At 46.7% G+C, this 20,310-nt stretch overlaps 2 protein-coding genes across 6 annotated transcripts in view; one reads left to right on the forward strand and one right to left on the reverse strand.

Annotated features, from left to right (window-relative positions):
* CUNH17orf100 (chromosome unknown C17orf100 homolog) overlaps positions 1-20,310 on the reverse strand; it is a 69,765-nt gene that overhangs the window by 672 nt on the left and 48,783 nt on the right. Inside the window, exons 2-5 of the mRNA XM_024735424.1 lie at positions 4,822-4,966; positions 3,227-3,355; positions 2,396-2,538; positions 546-626 (exon numbers count right to left, since the gene is read on the reverse strand). The gene's annotated coding sequence lies outside the window, so the exon portion shown is untranslated. The remainder of the gene's footprint in view (positions 1-545; positions 627-2,395; positions 2,539-3,226; positions 3,356-4,821; positions 4,967-20,310) is intronic.
* Positions 16,511-20,310, forward strand: part of SLC13A5 (solute carrier family 13 member 5) — a 24,431-nt gene continuing 20,631 nt past the window's right edge. For 4 of the 5 annotated variants that reach the window (XM_024735308.1, XM_024735321.1, XM_024735316.1 and 1 more), the window contains exon 1: positions 16,539-16,640. In XM_024735308.1, the coding sequence (XP_024591076.1) occupies positions 16,539-16,640 (102 nt within the window). Of the gene's footprint in view, positions 16,641-20,310 lie in introns of all 5 variants that reach the window. The other variant, XM_024735303.1, reaches the window with a different exon arrangement.

Here is a 20,310-nt window from a genome sequence, read left to right on the forward strand (position 1 = left end):
TTCTACTTGTGTTCTTTTCACAGGGAGAAGCAGGATGTAATTAGTTAGATAAATAAAAATGATAAAACAGTGTATCTAATCGCTCAGTGGGAATTGAAAAATTTGCAAATAATTGCAACCCCATCAGAGACATTTACATTTTATATACTTCACCTTGGCATTTTTAAGGAGATTTAATTAGCTTCAATATTCACCTTTATTTTTTATAAACACGATTAAGATATTAGTGAATAATTGGAGAATTTTGATTGTGGCTTTGCACATTTGTCTAAGCATATTAATTTATTTAAACTTTAGTGAGCATGCCGACCACATAACTCTACAGTACTGGCTCAGTGTGTAGCAGCTTCTCACTAATACATGAGTACGTCCCTCCTTCTGACCTATCTCAGAAGGTCAGCAATCGAAAAGGGACCGCTGAGGTAATGGGTAATCCTAAATCAGGGCACTTAGCCTGACGTGTGGCCATTTATCGGGATTCTTGGGGCTGCAAGGACGGTAGCTCCAAAACTTGTCCACATATTGGAATCACTTGGGAAACTTACCTGCCCAACTCCAGAGAGCGTGATTTCCCTGGTCTGGCATGTGGCTGTGACTCTGGAGTTTTTGAAAGGTCCCAGGCGATTCTAACGTGGAAAGAAGTTGGGAGCCACTGATGCAGGGGGAAAGGGCTGGTTCTGAGCTCTAGCCTTGGCCCTTTGCCTTCTCATCTGAACAATAAGAGGATGGGGCACATGAGCTTCACTCAAGATTCCAGAAGTGTGGGACCCACCATGGAAGAAAGACGGGGCTGGGTTTCTGCAGGAGGAGAGCTGGGATCTGTGGGTGGAAGTCCCAGGAGGCCCCGAACTTCCTCCTGGTTACGACCCAGTCCCTGGATGAACCTGTCAGGGATGGAGAGGACCTGGCCCCAGCAGTGAGGCCGGGAGGGTCTAGGATTCAGTGAGCATGCAGCTCTCATGTTCCCCTGCGGGTGAGCTTGCAAGAAAGCCCATCTAAGCCAAGGTGCAGACAAGCTCTTCGTCTGGGCCAGCCCAGGGTAGCACACAGGAAGAGAAGGGGTGCCGGCCTGCCAGACAGAGTGCTCTTCTGGGATGTGGGAACAGGATGGGAGGCTGCTTACATACCCCCCACCTCCACTTGCTCGAGAGACCCTCTCTCATGTGCATCTCCCACCCCCGGGGTCCTCAGAGCTTTCCCAGACCCCAGACACAGCTGTGCTAACAGAAGGATTTCAAAGCACCATGCTGAGTGATGGCACAAGCAGGCTGAGAGAATTCTTGTGAAGTCTGCAAATGGAGTGAGAGCAGCTTTTCTGAGGAGGACAGTGAGATGAAGGAAAAGGTTCAGACGTGGTCTCCAGCCAACTACCAGCCTCCAAAATTCAGGCACCGAATGAGAGACAGTGGGTGGGGACAATAACTATCAGTGATAGGCGATAACAGCGGCGAATGAATGCTTAAACATTTCCTGTGTTCCAGACATTATACTAAACATTTTACAGGCAGGATCCTTTTTAATCTGCCCGATGGCTCTGGTGTAAGCATTATTACCCCATTTTGTACCTATGGAAATGGAGGCACAGAGAGGTTAAGTACTTTGCTCAAGGTCACACAGTGATGTCAGAACTGGGATTGAAACCAGGGTGATCTCACTTAGGGGTCTATAAACCCAAGCCAGACACCATCTACCTTATTTGACAGCTGGTGGGGCTGGGGGTGGCCCGGGTTAGCTTCCTGATTCCCTTCCTCACCAGCTGGGCAAATTCTTTTTTTTTTTTTTTACGTGCAGGCTCAGCGGCCATGGCTCACAGGCCCAGCCGCTCCACGGCACGTGGGATCTTCCCGGACCGGGGCACGAACCCTCATCCCCTGCATCGGCAGGCGGGCTATCAACCACTGCGCCATCAGGGAAGCCCTGGGCAAATTCTTTAATCCCTCTGACCTTTGCTTCCCACTTCTGTCTATCTCCAGGCAGTTTTATGAATAGCAACAACAGTGGAAAAAACTGTGCTTTCACATACATTGTCTCCTGCTGAGATCCCCCAGAATGGAGGCGGTGGTAGAGATGTCAAAGAGGGCTGCACAGGTGAGATGTTCCAGGGGCACAAGGATCAGTGATGGGGGCTATGGCGGTGGAATTGGAAATGACCATGAGTTTTTTCATCTACATCCTAATTGTCTTCCAAGATGTTTCCTCTTCCCGGGCTGGCCCACCCCTGCACCATCCCTTCCTTACATCTCAAAATTCCACAAGTTCTTCAAGGCCAACTCTGACATTATGACTGATACAGGACCTCCCTCCTCTGTCTCTGGTTATGGTTGGCTGCTTGTCTGTCTGTTGCCCCAACTTGCCCTCAGCCAACCATGGGTGTAGGTGATTTGAGATTCATCACCTCTTTCATCAGACTCTTTCTGATTCATCACCTTCTTCCAGAGGGTCCCATGTGCTTGTGCCTGGTAGGCCGTGAAGCCCTGGGCTGTGCAGTAGTGGGCAGGTAAACGCTGGCTGAGCTGAACGGGTGTGCACAGTGCGGGTCTGGGATAATCAGAGCAGAAGTTAGAAATCTCCCTGCACCCTCACCTCCACCCCACCCCACCCCAGAACCCGAGGGCCCTCCAAACAGCAGCGGAGGTCATTTCCTTCTGAATTTTAAAGATAACTTATATTCTGTAACTAATGCAGAAATATGTTTGCTTTGAAAGCAGTTAGAATATTACAGACGAAGGAAAATTTCTTTTGGACCACCATGGCCGATCCTGAGCCATCACTATTTTTAACTGGAGTGTGTAACCAAGGCACATTCTGGTTGGCACAAAAGCCTGTCCCCGTTCCCACCGTGACATGAATCAGTGCTGCGGGCTTGCCTGATTTCATCATTCTGCCACCCATCTTTGGCTGGTCACCAACCCCTCCCCAACCCCAAACCCATAAAAAAACTAGATGAGAAATGCTCTGTTGTGAGCTGAGAATTCCTCTCCAGGGCACTGCGGCTACCGGCTTGGCAGCGGTCAGGAGTTTCCGGCTTGGCAGCGGTCAGGAGTTTCCGGCAGCCTCTTTTGTGTCCGGCCTGTGGGTCAGGGGAGTGGGGGAAGGGGTGTCACAGGGAACTAATCCCTCGGACGTGACTTGGCTGGGTTGCCCAGCGTGACCTTCCAACAGGAGGACGGAAAGGGGGAATCAGAAATTCTAGGCTGGCCCAGGAAGCAGGAATCATAGTATATACCTCGATGCGTTGTTTTGAGGATAAAATGAGAATTGTGTGTGAAAGCTGTACGAGGCCACGGAAGACAGGAGAGAATATTAAAAGGTTATTTCCATGGTTGACTTTGAGACGGGATCTTGGTCAGGCTTTCTTCTCTCAAGGGATCGCTACGCTAAGGAAAATGATGTAACGACACACGTATTTTGCCTCCCCGACAAAAATTACATGGTGGAATTGTGTACACTGCTGTCGGTCATGCCTTTAGAAAGATCCTGTGGTCAGAGTGGGCCTGAGTCCTGGGAGACATGATCATTGAGAGTGCAGTCTCCCCAGGTACAATATGTTTGGGTGGGAGTGTGTTTTTCAGACCACAGACAATTGCATCAAATGACTAGTCTCTGGATGGACTTCAAGCCTTGGGAATATCTGTGATTGTGTTTGGGGCAGATTCCAGGCCTGGCTGGGCTGCAAAGTCAGGGGATGCCCTGCCGGCTCCTGCTTAGTTGGCATCCAAAGGGGGAGAACCTTGTCATTAAACTCATGGGCAAGAAACAGCAGCTTCATCGCATTCTGTCTGCAATTGTGGTCCCAAGTATTTTTCCCTTCCATTCCTTCGGAGGTCTGTTTCCACACATTCTCAGCTCTTTTCCTGGTCAAAGCACCTCCTCACCTTCTCCCCCTACCCATCCCCGTGCAATCGGCAATCCCAGCTCTCCTCTTTGTCTCCAGATGGTCACTGCCTCAGTGCCCCAAAGGCACATCTCAGGGTCAGTGTTCTGGGGCTTTCTGCCTCTTGCTGGTGATCTTCTAAATCTCAATCATGGAATGGCCACCTTAGTTGCTGCCAAATCTCATGTGACCCAGGACAAATGACCATGTACATTAAATCTTTTATTGTCACTTTTCTGGGGGGGCCGGCGGGGAAATGAAAGAGAAAAAATTTAGACCCTGAGCATCTTTCTGCTATCAGAAAAGCTTACTTCGTATAAGTCATGCTGACGAACAGCCACTCGTTTTAGAGAATAATTAGTGTCTTTTAGTTTTTAAAAATGGACCACCACCACCCCCTTACGACCTCATTTAACATTAATTATCTCCTAAGAATCTTATCTCCAAATGCAGACACTTTGGGGGTTAGAGCTTCAAAATATGAATTTGATAGGATACAATTCAGTCCTGACACCATCTGACAATGTTGTAAATTGTGCATTAAAAAGCCATAGGAATTCTAAAGAAATCAAGAGGGAGAAGAATGGTCTTTTGTATTTATCCACGCACAATACAATTCTAAGCCTAACTACCAGAGTTAGATCAAATTTCACCGGATAAAGGCACATTCCCCTTGAGGCCGACCTCACTTCAGTCACTAGTTGCAAGTTCAGGGACTCCAAACCCTCCCACACTCCTGACTGGCTACAAATCCTGGGGTTCCCACTAGCTACTAAAGATACCAGCCACAAGCTTGGGGGTCCCCAGGTTACCCTCACTTCTGATCAGCTGGCTACAAGTCTGGGAGTTCCCACGACTCCCTCAAGTACGAGAATCCACTAGAATGAATCACAGAACTCAGGAAAGTGCTATACTTATGATTAATTACAGTGGATCATAAAGGATACAAACCAGGCCCAGCCAAATGAAGAGACGCACAGGAGGAGGTCTGGAGGCTCCCAGACGAAGAGCTTTCATGTCCTTAGGGATGAGCCACCCTCCCAGCGGGTCGATCACCAGTTAGAACGTTGATATATAAAATGTTGAGAAGACCTGGGGAGGGAAAGGAGAAATAGCTGGCAGTGACGTGGTAGGATTTGTGTAAGAGGGCTGCATGCTCATCTTTTATGATAGGATGTCAAGAAATATTTTATAAACTTGGGAAGTCGCAAAATCGCAGTTTATTTTACTTAGAAATATGGGGGATTCCCTGGTGGTCCAGTGGTTAGGACTCCACCCTTCCACTGCAGGGGGCACGCGTTCCACCCCTGGTCGGGGAACTAAGATCCCACGTGCTGCATGGCGCAGGCCAAAGAAAAGAAAAGAAAAGAAATATAGAGGTAGATACTGGAATAAAGTGCTAGAAGTAGTGTTGCAAGTGTGTACCTCTGGGGGATGGGAAGAGGTGGGGTAGGTAGGGTGATTAATTGGTTGTTGAAATATCTGTTTAGTGCTGTTGAACATCTTGCTTTAGTTCCTTCTTTTTATTTTATTTATTTTTGGCTGTGTTGGGTCTTTGTTGCTGCGTGCGGGCTTTCTCTAGTTGCAGCGAGAGGGCGCTACTCTTCGTTGTGGTGCGCGGGCTTCTCATTGCAGTGGCTTGCCTTGTTGTGCAGCATGGGCTCTAGGTACACAGGCTTCAGTAGTTGTGGCATGCGGGCTCAGTAGTTGTGCCTCATGGGCTCCAGAGCACAGGCTCAGTAGTTGTGGCACACGGGCCTAGCTGCGCTGCATCATGTGGGATCTTCTCGGACCAGGGAACCAACCCACGTCCGCTGCATTGGCAGGCGGATTCCCAACCACTGAGCCACCAAGGGAAGCCCCTTTAGTTCCTTCTTGTCGCCATCTCGGCCCTTTCTAGTGGTACGAGGGCGCTGGGAGGGCCAAAGAGATAACAGGTTGCTGCAATGATGACCGTCAACAGCCAGATGGAAATGTCATTAGGAAAATGAACTCTGTTATCCTTCATTCCAGGGCCACTTCCATGTATGGCCGCTGATGGGAAGAGCAAGTAAGGCAATGCAGCTCAGACCACACTGGCTGATTTGACCTCAACAGTAGCCTGCCTGGCAGGAAGAAACACCAGATATTCAGGGTAATCAAGAAATTCTAGGACACACAGCTGGGAGAACACTCACATTTATATACAATCCAAAGCTCCACCTCTGTCTCCTTCCTCCTCCGCCCATACTTGGAGGGACGTCTGTACCATCCTCAGGGCAGATGAAAAGAACCACACATACAGACTTCCAGATTAGGTCCATATAACCACCTTTTGCAATTATAGTAAGGGAAGTCGTTTAGGCATACTGGGAAACCTTCCCTTCTGCTTGCACAATTTCCCTTCTGTTGCATTCCTCTTGATTTTTTTTTTTAAACAGTTATATTCCAGTCTCTGTCCCTTTTTGGTTGGAGTTAAGCAACACTAGGTTATTTACTTACATATTGTAAATGACAGCTGGGGTTCTGTTGATATCTTCTCTGCTATCCCTCTATTTTTTTCTTTTTTTCTGAAATTTCTAAGCAAAGACCTGACTTTCCAGTTTCCTATTTCTACTTTAAATAAAATTTGATCTTTCTATAAATTTTGTTTTTTGAAATAATCCCCTCACTTATTTTATAAAAGTAAAAGCATTATTATTAATATTTTAAAATGTCAAAATAAAAAAAAATCTGTTCAGCCACTACTCAGCTTAAGAAAATATTAGAAATAATAGTTGAAGTCCCCTGTGTCCTCCAGGTCTGTTGCCCTGCATTCCCATATCTAACTACTCTCCTAAATTTGGAGCTTATTATTCCTTGGCACGGCCTTTAGACATTTACTACGTATGTTTGGACCCATAAACAACATATAATATTGTTTTTGCATACTTGTGAAACCTTGTATAAATGGAGTTAAAATGTATATAATACTACAAATAAACAAATTAAAAACTCCTTTGACCCTCTAGCCCTTTCAAGTAAATCTCTCTCTCTCTTTTTTTTTTAACAGTTGAACTTCTGTAAAGAGAAGTCTCATCTTGCTTGTTTCCATGCGTCATCTCCCGTCCTCTCCTTACCCTACTGCAGTCCGGCTTCTGCCTCTGCTGAACCCCATTCCATCTACAGTTACCTTATTGTCCACTTGACAATCTGCACTGTGGGGATTCTGAACAACTTTATATAAAAAGAATTATACAACTTAATTCAGAGGGATAGAACTCTATACGGCATCTTTTTTTTTTTTTTTTTTCGGTACGCAGGCCTCCCACTGCTGTGGCCTCTCCCGTTTCGGAGCACAGGCTCTGGACGCGCAGCCTCAGCGGCCACGGCTCCCAGGCCTAGCCGCTCTGCGGCATGTGGGATCTTCCCGGACCAGGGCACGAACCCGTGTCCCCTGCATCGGCAGGCGGACTCTCAACCACTGCGCCACCAGGGAAGCCCTCTATACGGCATCTTTAACAACGAAATGCAATGTGCTACAAAAGGGGCACATTTTACTAAAGGGAAGACCTCCCAACAAATATTTTAATCTTTTCTATTGACGGATGTATCTGAAAGAGAGAGAGAGGGGGCAAAAAAGGACTTGCCATTCAGCAAGAAGGGAACTGAATAATTAGAGCAAAGGGGAAATTTTGAATACTCACTCAGCAAATCTGTGTTTTCAGATTTGCCAATCAAGGCCACATTACTATTTCACGGCACAAAACTTTGGACCCAGCATCAATTTGGAAAAGGGATGAAAGTTCACATTTTCATTCAGACCTCACTTGTATACACAGTGATAAAAAGATCCCTAACTTAAAAACACCCAGTTCTTTTTCATCCCTATGCTGCTCTAACTATCCCTCTATACCCCTACCCCCAAAGATGACCTTTGGAGACTAAATATTCAGTAAGTGGGACATTAGCTATTCTTCTTTGTCTGAAATATTTTTTTTCCTTTATCTTATACCTGGAGCCTCACGAATGTTTTTCTAGTGTTAAATATATGCAGGCCCCTTTAAAAATATTATGAACGTTTATTTTGCAATATTTAAAATATGTTAAAAACTATAAAGGAAAATATGTAAACATCTCTGTATTCACACCCAGTTAAAATGATAAAACATTTCAGATATAGTTGGAGCTCTCCTCTCTAATCACAGGCCTCCTCCCTACCAGGTTAAAACCAGACTGAATATGGTGTTTATTTATCCCTCTAGTCTTTATACTTTTACTATTTCTGTTTGCATCCTTAAGTAAAATATAGTATTATATTGCATATTTAAAATGTTACAAGCATTATCACTCTGTAAGTCTCCTTCTGTAACTTACTTCTTTCACCAAATATTATAAAGCTTTCACCAAATACTTATAAGCTTCATTTATATTTATGTGTATACCTCTAATTCCTTCATTTTTCCTGCTATATAAAAATCTGGCATGAAAATATCCCAATTTATTTATTTATTCTCTTGTTATTGGATTTTTCAAATTTTTTGTTCTTGCAAACACTATTACCATAACTTCCTTTTATATGTCTCCTGTACATATGTGCAGATTCTTTTTCCTAGGACAATGATCTTTGAACTTCTTGTGCACTCATGTGTTCCCTAAGGTAATTTTGAAAAACTTATGTATCTCTTTCCACATTTTAAGTTGTCATCTAAATTTTTTATCATAAGTTTATTTTAAAAAATTATGTATATATTTTATTTATTTTAAAATTTTTTATTTTATATTGGAGTATAGTTGATTAACAATGTTTTGTTAGTTTCAGGTGTACAGCAAAGTGATTCAGTTATACGTATACATGTATCTATTCTTTTTCAAGTTCTTTTCTCATTTAGGTTATTATAGCATAAGTTTAAATACTAATTTGAGCCAGATGAATCTGTCATATTTGTAGGTTGAAAACGGTTGAATATTAACAATTTCATATAGTTCAAACTGATACTTGCAAAGAATTTCATGTCTGGTTATTATAAATATCATTTAAAAATAAAATTGTTACTTCACTTTTCAACATGTATCCAATGGAATCTAAATATCATAGTAATTTGATACATGCTATCATCCACTTTATTTATTTATTTTTTAAAAATTATTTTTGGCTGCGTTGGGTCTTCGTTGCTGTGTTCGGGCTTTCTCTAGTTACGGCGAGCGGGGGCTGCTCTTTGTTGCGGTGCACGTGGGGTTCTCACTGCGGTGGCTTCTCTTGTTGCAGAGCACAGGCTCCAGGCGCGCGGGCTTCAGTAGTTGTGGTGCACGGGCGTAGCTGCTCCACGGCACATGGGATCTTCCCGGACCAGGGCAAGAACCCGTGTCCCCTGCATTGGCAGGCGGATTCTTAACCACTGAGCCACTAGGGAAGCCCTCCAGTTTAAAATTACTCAAATAAACTCTTCCTTGACAGACCAAAATTTTATCTAGTTATGTTTCTCATTTATCTTATATTTCCATTCCATTTAGTTAATAAAATCTCTGTTAACATATTTTTTATTTGAAGTCTTCTACTGCTCTCCCAACCATATTTTTCCACAATAAAAATATGTGTACAAATTGAAATACTCATGTTTCAAAATTTTTTATGAAAGTAAGGCTCTAAGAGTTAAAATTTTCTTCTGCTTTAAGTTACGACAGCAATTATTAGTATATGCTTAACCAAAGAAACATAAATATAAGAGATTTTTATAAATAATTATTATATATAAAAAGTGAAATTTTGATTGCAAAGGCAGTTCAATAAGGTCGATGGGGCTTAATTTGTTAACAGTTAGCCATGGATGAATGTTACTTATTACCTGGTGGAGGCAAGATTCAGCATCAATTCTATCCTTATTTTCTGTTATAGATGTAGGCTCTGAGCAACTTTGCTGAGGTAAATAGATAGGAATAGAAGATTTTTAAGAGCAGAGTTTCTTACTTCTATGAACTTTCCCAAGTTGCACCAAATTCACCAAAAATCGCATAATGATCTATCATAGAAAATTGTTTTGGATGTTGTATCATTTGGCAGCCTGATTTGGTTCTCACTCAATTTCACTGACAGCAAAGAACTGGAAAGCACCTGGCTCAGAAAAGCATTTGCTGCTCAGACTTTTAGGGTCATTTTCCTGTTCAACTTTCAAGAATTCCACCAAAAAGTCTTTATTAGGATTTTCAAATGATAATTAAATACCTCTTTCACCACAGAAGCATCTCTTAAGACTCAATATACTCAGAAAGACTTGGGAAAATGAAAATATTGTTAATTGTAATACATCTTACAATTTCAATACATCTGTTACAATGGACAGTTATTTTCTGTTATCATGAGATTCAACTATACATGTGTCAAAATACCAAAGCTACAAATTTAGCACAGTTGCCTTATGGGAAGCATCCTCTATATAACCTAATTGGCAAAGTCAGTATTTATTGTCAAAGTAATCATCCAAATAAGACTTATTTTGTATGAAAAAAAGTCTGATTTCACTTTCCAGTTTGAAGAGCTACGTTAATTTATATCCCTGTAACAACCGTCTCACTTCTGAATTCTTGTAACTCAAGTAACCAAGCTCATATAACTCAAATAAGTTGATCCCATTTCCACACACACCACTTCTAAAAGATGTTAAGTGTAATGCCCTGCACTTAATACTTATCACGTGTGGTAGGTCAGATTATTTGTGCAAAATTATTAATTCCCTTCCCATCTTTGCAATCCTTCCCTGCAGGCAGAGTACAATTCCCACCCTGTTGACTTTGGACTTGGCCACGGGACTTGCTTTGGCTAGTGGAAGCGGGGAGATGAGGTACGCTGTACCTGAGCAGAAGCTCTAGAGGTGCTGTGAGGTCCCACCAGCACTCTTGCTCCTGCTGTCCGCCTTGGGAACAGCGTGTCCTGAGAGCGTCCTCTTCCTCAGTCTGGGTCTCGGAATGAGAAAGCAAGTGAAGCAGACCCACAGTTCAGAAATGAGAAGAGTGTGGAGCTGCCCACAATCTACCCACAGCCGGGAGCAGAGGTGGAAAACCGCAGACTCCCAGCCGACTTGCAGCTCTGGAGTAAATATTTGCTGTTGCAAGCTGAACCTAGCGAAAGCTGACCAATGCTCTCTTCTAATGGCAACATCCTATACTCTGAGCGAATCAAGCTGAATTTTGGTTGCTGAATTTTTAGCAACCAAAACTTGTTTACAAGTAAAACAGTGTTCCCAAGTTAAAGCCTGGAGACAAGCGATGCCTGCTTTTAGTAGCAGTGACCAGTCCTTGTAGCTGCTCTATCCATAGAAATACTTACACACCCTGCCCAAATAGACACAAATAGACTCGAATAAAAGTATCTAAAGTTTAAGAAAAACTATTCACCAGTTGCATTCCTAGGCATGTTTTATGCATGTCAGCCTCTCAACAGTAATACCATTCTCTTTGCTACAATATCAGCCATAAAAATATGAATTGGGAGGGATGGGATTCATTAGTCTAAAGTTTATTTTTTACCTACTGCAATTTTAAAAGGGGTTTTAAATTTTAACATAGTTTAATTTATAAGGAGTTGCAAAAAGAGTACAGAGAGTTCCCATTCTGCAGACTGCCCCACCACAGCATTCCATACAGACATAGCATGCTAGTAAAAGCAGGAAACTGACATTGGTACAATCCTGACAACTCAACTACAGACTTTATTTGGTTTTAATGATTTTTACGTGCAGTGTGTGTGTGTGTGTGTATGCGGGTGTGGGTTCAGTTCCATGAAACGTTATCACGTGGATAGATTAGTATGTTCATCACTACAGTTAGGATATAAAACTGCTCAGTCACCTTTTTATAGTCACATTCTCCCCCAACCCTGACCCCTGGCATCTACTGGTCTGTTCCACCTCCCTCTAGTTTTTTTTCACTTGCAGAATGTTATATAAATGGAATGCCGTACGTAACACTTTGTGATTGGCTTTTTACTCTCCGCATAATGCCCTGAAGATCCATCCAAGTAGGTTCTCTTTCTTTCTTTCTTCTTTCTTGTTTTATACTGCTGAGTAGCATTCCAACTGCGTGGATAAAGTGCAGCTTCTTTACCACTCACCCGCTGAAGGGCACGTGGATTGTTTCTAGCTTGGGGCTATTGTAAATAAAATTCCTCTGAACATTCACATACAGGTTTTTGTGTGAACATGAGTTTTCATTTCTCTAGCATAAATTCCCAGGTGTGTGATGCTGGGTTTTATGGTAAATGTATGTTTGACTCTATAAGAAACCGCCAAACTATTCTTCAGAGTGTTGGCACTATTTTATATTCCCACCAGCAATGAATGAGAGACGCGGTTGCTACACGTCCTCGTCAGTACTTTGTCAGTATTTTCTGGTAAATAAATTCGCACGTATCAATTGAATTCCCATTTCAATTGATGAGAATCGGGAAAAACTGAATGACTCGTGGATTTAAAAATCAGAAATAACTTTATTAATTTGTTACATATTATGATCAAACTTTTGTTATGTGTTTAACATATTTAGTGAAAGAAAAATGCCTCTACTGCTTAAAACGAATTAGTTTAGTAGCTGCCAGTAGGCACTGGCTAGTCCATGTAATCTTTCTTGCATAGCAAGTTTCCATCTAAGCCTGCGTCTACTTCTAGGCTCTTCATTTTATGCTACTCATCTATTTTTCTATCTTCATGCCAATAGCTAACAGTTACATCGGTTACTATCACTTAGTGAGTCTTATTCTGATAAGACTAATTTCCCCCCTCTCCTCAGAAGTGTCTTATCTATTCTTGGCTCCTTGCAAAAGTTTGAACTTTAGATTTAGCTTGTCAAATAAAAATTCTGTTGGGATTTTCACTGGAATTGAAATGAATTTATAGATTAATTTGAGAGGAATGCATACCTTTACAGTGTTTAGTCCTCCTACCCATGAACTTGGGATAATCTTTCCATTTATTAGCTTATTTTTGTTGTCGCTGCACTTTAGTCTCCAGTATTCCTGAATTATCTCAGCATTTTTCTCAACGATTTGAACACTTTATCATTCATTGGTGATTTTGACTACCTTCCACTGCTGCCTGGCAAATTTTTACTCAGCCTTGAAGTCTCAGCTCAAATGCCACCTCCTGGGTGAAGCCTTCCCCATTGTTCCTGACACTGAGGAAGTTTTTTGCACGTAATTGCAAGAGCAAATATTTACTGATTGTTGACGATATGCCAGGGCACTGGTAAGCATTTTCTGAGCATTAACTCATATAATCTTCAAAGCAACCTTCTCAAATCAAAGTTGGTGTTATTTGTGAAAAAATAAGCTCAGAGAGGGCAACTTGATAAGGCACACAGCCAGGATGAGATTAGGGGTAGGACATGCATCCAGGCGGTCCAGCTCTAGAGTCCACGCTCTAACCACGTATACCCCCTTTAAAGTGAAATCGAGTCCCCTTAAAACCGAGTTCCCCTGCTGAGTTTATGATTAACCTCTCTATCCAAAACTTTGTTCTCTTTCTTGTCCTGCCCCTGTTCCCCTTAGGATTGAGGAGGATCAAAGAAAAGGGGGATTGAAACCGAGCAGGACCCCGTGGGGTCCTCCCGGGTAAAAAAGTCCCTCCGTATCCATTTCTTTTTTTTGTAGAAAAAGGCCTTGGTCTCCTAGGTCTTCCCTGAATTCCAAAGAGCAGACTCAAGCAGTTATTAATTAGGGAAGTGAGGGAACGCAGGAACAGAGGAAAAGCAGTCAAGAAACAATAGGTCAGCAATAAAACAGGGTACTAGTTCCTCCTCGAGGGATATATATACAATCTGACACACATCTTTGAATTGTTCTGCAAGAACTAAGACCCGCCCCCGCCCCCACCCAGCTGGAGGATGGGGTACATGTTGACCACAAGCACATAGACCCCAGACTAGTTGGAACCAGAAGGTTGACGATCAAGAGTCGCAAGACACCACCTTGTTACCCCACCACCAACAACCAATCAGAAGAAAGTCAGGTCCCCTGCAACCCTCATCCCAAATGTTGCCTTTAAAAACTCTTCCCCAGGCTTCCCTGGTGGCGCAGTGGTTGAGAGTCCGCCTGCCGATGCAGGGGACGCGGGTTCGTGCCCCGGTCCGGGAAGATCCCACATGCCGCGGAGCGGCTGGGCCCGTGAGCCATGGCCGCTGAGCCTGCGCGTCCGGAGCCTGTGCTCCGCAACGGGAGAGGCCACAACAGTGAGAGGCCTGCATACCACAAAGAAAAAAAAAAAAAAAACTCTTCCCTGAAAGCCATTGGGGAGTCTGGGTCTTTTTGAGCATGAGCTGCCCCTTCTCCTTGCTTGGCACCTGCAATAAACACCACACTTCACCACAACCTAGTGTCAGTAGACTGGCTTTGCTGAGTGTTTGGCTAACGGACCCAAGTGCGGTTGGGTAATAAAAGCAGTTGTATTACTGTAAGGAACTGGTTTACTTAGAGGAAATACAATTATTTTTAAGGCAGGGCAAGAAAAATTTTAAACATAAAATTCTCTCTCTGCCTGTTTGAGCCACTACTTTTGTCCCTTTAATGTATCTGCATTATACATTAACTAGACCCCCTTAGAAGACACAGGAATGCCCACTCGCCAAAAAAAAGGGGGGGGGGTATTTTCTCCTGGCGCCAGCAAGGTAACTCCTCAGGAGATAACATTCCTCTTTCAATCCTGTAAGGGGTCACAGTAACCCACTACTTGCCTTGTTGGACTACATAAACCGTCAACATGTTACTTTGATGTATAACCCTTTGTCTCAAAAACTTAAGTGCCTGGACCTCTAACAGGAAAAGCAGTCCTCAGAGCTTTCTGAAAGACTATTTCCTGGGTTTTAATCCTCAGGTTGGCTGTAATAAAAATTTCCATTTCTTTCTTAGATTGACTATTGATTGATTTTTTTCATTGACGACTTGCATTCACTCACACATCCCAGAGAAAAAGTTTTGAGTGCACATATCAGATCAGGCACTGTAAAAGGTGCTGGTTGGACATATGGTGATGAATAAAACAAACGTTAAATAAAAATCACACCGATGGGGCTTCCCTGGTGGCGCACTGGTTGAGAATCTGCCTGCCAGTGCAGGGGACACGGGTTCAAGCCCTGGTCCGGGAAGATCCCACATGCCGCGGAGCAACTGGGCCCGTGAGCCACAACTACTGAGCCTGCGCGTCTGGAGCCTGTGCTCCGCAACAAGAGAGGCCACGATAGTGAGAGGCCTGCACACCGCGATGAAGAGTGGCCCCCGCTCGCCGCAACTAGAGAAAGCCCTCGCACAGAAACGAAGACCCAACACAGCCATGAATAAATAAATAAAAATGTAAAAATCACACCAGTAATTAAATAGGTACAAACAGTGCTAAGTGCCCTGGGATGGGGGGAGGCAGGGAAACCCAGATTTATATGAATGAGAATTACAAAGGGGGAGGACAGAAGAAAGATACAGGAAGGGTTTGGGGGAATACCTGTCCTGAGGTGGAGGTCACAGGAGGAGACTCGTGAATTTGATTTAGGATGTGTTGAGTTTCAGGGCCTGAGGCACATCCAGGCTGGAAAAAGTTGGAAATATGGAGAATCTGGGACTCTGGCACAAGGGCTGGGTTGAAGACAGAGGATACTAATCACTAAGGAACAGGCTGTGGTTAAACCACAAACAGGGGTAGGCCTCCCCCAAAGAAAGCTACAGAATGTGAAGCCCGGCAGGCAGAGGAGAAGGGAGGAAAGAAGAAAGTGACAGGGGTGGTGGTGTCTGCAACCTTGTACCTCCAGCGCACAAAACAGGGCTTAGCACAGAATAGGTGCTCAGTACTTGTCCGCAGGAGGCGGGCCGAGCGAATGAACGACCCTCTCAGGGCAGCCTTGGTTAAGTCCCTTCCTCTTGGGACCCTCGTTTCCCCTGTAGAATGGCAGTAGCTGCCGCTGTCAGGCGGGCTCAGTCCGCCTTCCGCGCACGCCGTGCCAGCAGGGCGTCGGCGGGCTGCGCCAGTGTCCGCTGGAGGGCGAAAGCACGCCGGGCTGCGGAGGACGGTGGCCTCACCTCCTCCGCGATCGCTGGAGAGTGCCCGGGATGCGCTGGGTGGGAGAGGGCGCGCTGGGGATGAGTCCTGTGCCCAGAGCAGCGCGGACACTGCAGGGAAGCAGGCGCGCGGTGGGTCGCTGCGGGAGACCCCTCCGGGGTGAGAGTGGGAGGGGCAGGAGTAACCAGGTGAAAAGGAGGGAGAGGTTGGGGAGACGGATCCGAAAGACTCAGAAACCGCTAGGGACTTTCACCTGGGACCCCGGCAGGGCCCAGGAAGGGCAGGTGCGGATCTAGAGGGGGCGCCGTACGCCTAAGCCAGCAGACTGAATGACCAATCACTCCCGCTTGGCCGTCCGCGGGAGCCTGTCTAGGGCACCGCAGAAAAGTCTCGGAGAGCCAGGAGGTGCCAGGGCCCAGACCACTCCTGGAGGGCCCGCCAGAAGCGCTGGAGTCCGTGGGCGCCGCCCGCCTCCGCCCAGAGGCAGAGTTGGGGGCAGGCTTGTCCCACCGACCCCGCGGGATTGGCCCCGCCCCGGGGCCGCGGGGAGGCCCCACCATGAGAGGCGGAGTTCCCGCCGCCCCCTCCAACCCCCTGGACTGCGGCCCCTTCTTAAGCCCGTGAAGCTACTGGCTGCCCCTCTCTCGCCTCTCCCGCCAGACTCCCTCTCCGCGATGGCCTCCGCACTGAGCTATGTCTCCAAGTTCAAGTCCTTCGTGATCTTGTTCGTCACCCCGATTCTGCTGCTGCCACTCATCATTCTGATGCCCGCCAAGGTCAGTTGCGTCTCTGGGCAGCCCCTTGGATTCTGGGCGCCGGGTGCCCAGCAGCAGGCACCGAACCCGGGAGCATTAGGTGGAGCGCACGGATTCCCGGGGGCGGGCACGGCTCCCCTGGGGCACGGAGGCTCAGGAGCTCCGGGTGCTATGGGAGGTGCCCTGCAAAGAATTCTGACAGGCATGGATCTTGGGGTTCACAGATCCCAGGGCGCAAGAACTGTTTTGGCAAGCACAGAAACCCAGAAGTTAGCACCGATCTTGGCCACACAGCCCCTCTATAGGCTCAGAATCTCCCCAGAGTGCATAGCCCAGTCCCCAGGCCCCCCAAATGCCACCTGTACCAAGAGGGAGCCTGGGGGCTTGTCTTTCCCTTCTTTCTCCTGTCTCTTCCCTTGGGGAATGGGGACTTCCCAGCTGTAGGTGGCTTCCGAGGCCAGTCGGGGACCTACACGGAAAGATCATCACCTAAGTGAACCCTGAGTGCCATCTTTGTCCCTCTCTGGCCCTCCTTTGAGCCTCGGTTTCCCTGTCTATGATCCACATTTCTTTCCAGCTCTGAAACCTCGGCAGCCACAGCTGAGTCAGAAACCTGCTCCCAGCTGAAATGCAGGTCAGGTTGGCCTGCTTTTGTTCACTGCCCGCTGTGGAGGCGGCAGGAGGTGGGACATGGTCCCAGAGCTCACGCCTTGGGTGGCACGACGCAGGGTCTCTGGGAAGCCGTGTCCCAAGCCCTGGCCTCCTGGTGCTCCCAGGAGGGAAGCGGAGAATGAATGGCCTTGGCCACAGGGTGGGGGCGGTGCGGGGAGCCCGGGCCCAGGCCCTGCTGGGCAGTGCGAGGCCTGTTTGGCAGAGGCCCGAGCCCTTTGAAGGCTTTTGGCTGCTGGCTGCTCCTTCCTCATTCCCTCTTTCCACCTTTCACTCTCAGCCCAGACAGGAAACCTCAGCTCCCCCCAGCCCAAGCAGGTTTGGGAAACGGAGGAGCTCTTTAGGGGATGTTCTGAGGGCAGTCCTAGAGGAATGGGGTTGTACTGGGGTATCGGGAAGCCAATCTTTGAGAGAACTGGACTTCCACCTTTCACCCATCCTTGTGATTTTATTATTTATTTATTTTACTTTTGGCTTTGTTGGGTCTTTGTTGCTGCACGCGGGCTTTCTCTAGTTGCGGCGGGCAGGGGCTACTCTTTGTTGCTGTGGCGGGCTTCTCACTGCGGTGGCTTCTCTTGTTGAGGAGCACGGGCTCTAGGCACGTGGGCTTCAGTAGTTGCGGTTTGTGGGCTCTAGAGCGCAGGTTCAGTAGTTGTGGCACACGGGCTTAGTTGCTCTGCGGCATGTGGGATCTTCCCGGACCAGGGCTCGAACCCGTGTCCCCTGCACTGGCAGATGGATTCTTAACCACTGCGCCACCAGGGAAGCCCCATCCTTGTGATTTTAGCCAAGCCCCTGCGTTCTCTGGGCCTTGGTGTTCTTGTCTGTACGATGGGGAAAGGTGGTTTGGTTGTTGACATTTTATGGCTTTTGGTGCCAAAAGAGATTATGCTGGTTCCTAGGATGGGGGAGGGGGAGGCTGGGAGGAGCCCTTGGGTGGGCTGAACACAGACCCTGGATGGGCCAAGGACAGCAGATCCAACTAGAGTGGTTCCTTAGTTTCAACACCAACTGTGATCGGCCATATTTCCTCTGTAGAAAAAGATTTGGGGCTGTTATCATCTGTGGGAGGGAGCCAGGCAGGAGAGCTGTGATTTTAGTTCTGCTGGTGGGGAGTGAGGTTCCCTGGACATCAATTATGGTAGCTTTGCTGACCTTCCTGCTCCGGAAGAGTATGACCGAGACCCCACCACCACTCCTGCCCATCCCATCCCCCCACACACAGGTGGCCCTGAGCTGGGACCCCCAATTCAGGCTGTGAATGCATGTCATTGACCTGCCCTGGGAGTGAGAATCAGGTGAGGGAAGAGGAGGTATCAGTAAAGGTCGTTCCAGGGGCTGACTTCATGTGCTTTTTCTCCCAGTGGTGCAGGTGACTGGAAGCCAGAACCCTGTCTGCTTGTTTTCTCCCTGTGTGCTTCTGTTTTGGTCACCCTGAAGGGCTCCCCGTCCCCACCCACGGCCACAAAGTTTGCGGGGAAACCCAGGGCAGGGGGCAGAGCAGCGGGGAAGCTGGCGAGAACTTGGCAGCCTGGGCGGCACTGTCCAAGCGGGGCGGCGACTCCCAGGGCATGTCACCCTCTGCCAGTGCCCGGGCCCCTCTCCTGCAGGCTTTCTTCTTTTCCTCTTCTCCTGCACCTTGCTTCCTTCCTGTCTTCATCTCTGCTCCACTTTTCTGCCTGTTCTCTGGGTTCTTTCTTTTAAAAAAATAGCTTTTTATTCAATAAAAAAGTAGATTCATTGTGTTATTAAAGTTATGTATTATTATTATTTTTTTTTTGCGGTACGCGGGCCTCTCACTGTTGCGGCCTCTCCCGTTGCGGAGCACAGGCTCCAGACGCGCAGGCTCAGCGGCCATGGCTCACGGGCCTAGCCGCTCCGCGGCATGTGGGATCTTCCCGGACCGGGGCACGAACCCGTGTCCCCTGCATCGGCAGGCGGACTCTCAACCACTGTGCCACCAGGGAAGCCCTATATATTATTTTTAAAGTCTGTGAAGTATAAAGTAAAAATGAAAAGACTTTCAAGTCCCATAAGACACATACACAGTATGTTCTCTTAGCTACAATTTTCCATTAAGCACTATGTCATGGACGCCCTTATTTGTTAATAATTAGGTACAAAATGAGCCATGGTTTTCTTCAGTTGTTCACTCAACGTATTTTTTGAGCCCCACTATGTGCTCTCCACTGTGCTGGGTGTGGACTTTTAAATCCCACTGTCCACTGTGAGCTCAGCTTGCAGTGCTCCTCCGGCCACATTCTCAGCTGCAGGGAAGGCTCTGAACTGACCAAGAACTGGGCTCCCATCTGCAGGTAGAACCCATCTCATTCTGCACGGTGACCAACCCCTCCTCAGGCTTCCCCAAGGTCACCTGTCCTATTCTGCTCTCTCCACAACACTCTGGAAGCATTCTAGACGAGGGAGGGTCAAGTTTGCTGACTGGTAGTATTCAGGGATGGGGCACCCTCCTGGGCCTCCTGATAGGAGCATGGAAGTGAGAGGGCAGTTAGCCTGTGTCTTTTCTGTTGGTTACTTCTGGCGCCTCTAGGAACTGTCCCGGGAAAACTGGTTACACGTGTCACCTGCCGCTTCTAAGTTCAGATAATAAAAAAATCACTTTCTGTGTGCCATATGTTAAGAATGGGTACTTTTAAATCCTCAATTTCCAGGTGAGGACATGAAAAAAGCAGGGGGAGGTGCCAGGGTTGGGAGTGGGAGGAATATTTTATCAAAGACATTGTTGGGATCTGTTCTCACATGATGATAAGGAGAGAGGGCTTCCCTGGTGGCGCAGTGGTTGAGAGTCCGCCTGCCGATGCGGGGGACGCCGGTTCATGCCCGGGTCCGGGAAGATCCCATGTGCCGCGGAGTGGCTGGGTCCATGAGCCATGGCCGCTGAGCCTGCGCGTCCGGAGCCTGTGCTCCGCAACAGGAGAGGCCACAACAGTGAGAGATCCGCATACCGCAAAAAAAAAAAAAAAAAAAAAAAAAATTTTTTGGAATTTTTTCCAAAGGATAA

This window comes from Neophocaena asiaeorientalis, unplaced genomic scaffold (assembly GCF_003031525.2).
Source record: "Neophocaena asiaeorientalis asiaeorientalis breed wild unplaced genomic scaffold, Neophocaena_asiaeorientalis_V1.1 scaffold129, whole genome shotgun sequence".
Classification (NCBI taxonomy): Eukaryota; Metazoa; Chordata; class Mammalia; order Artiodactyla; family Phocoenidae; genus Neophocaena; species Neophocaena asiaeorientalis.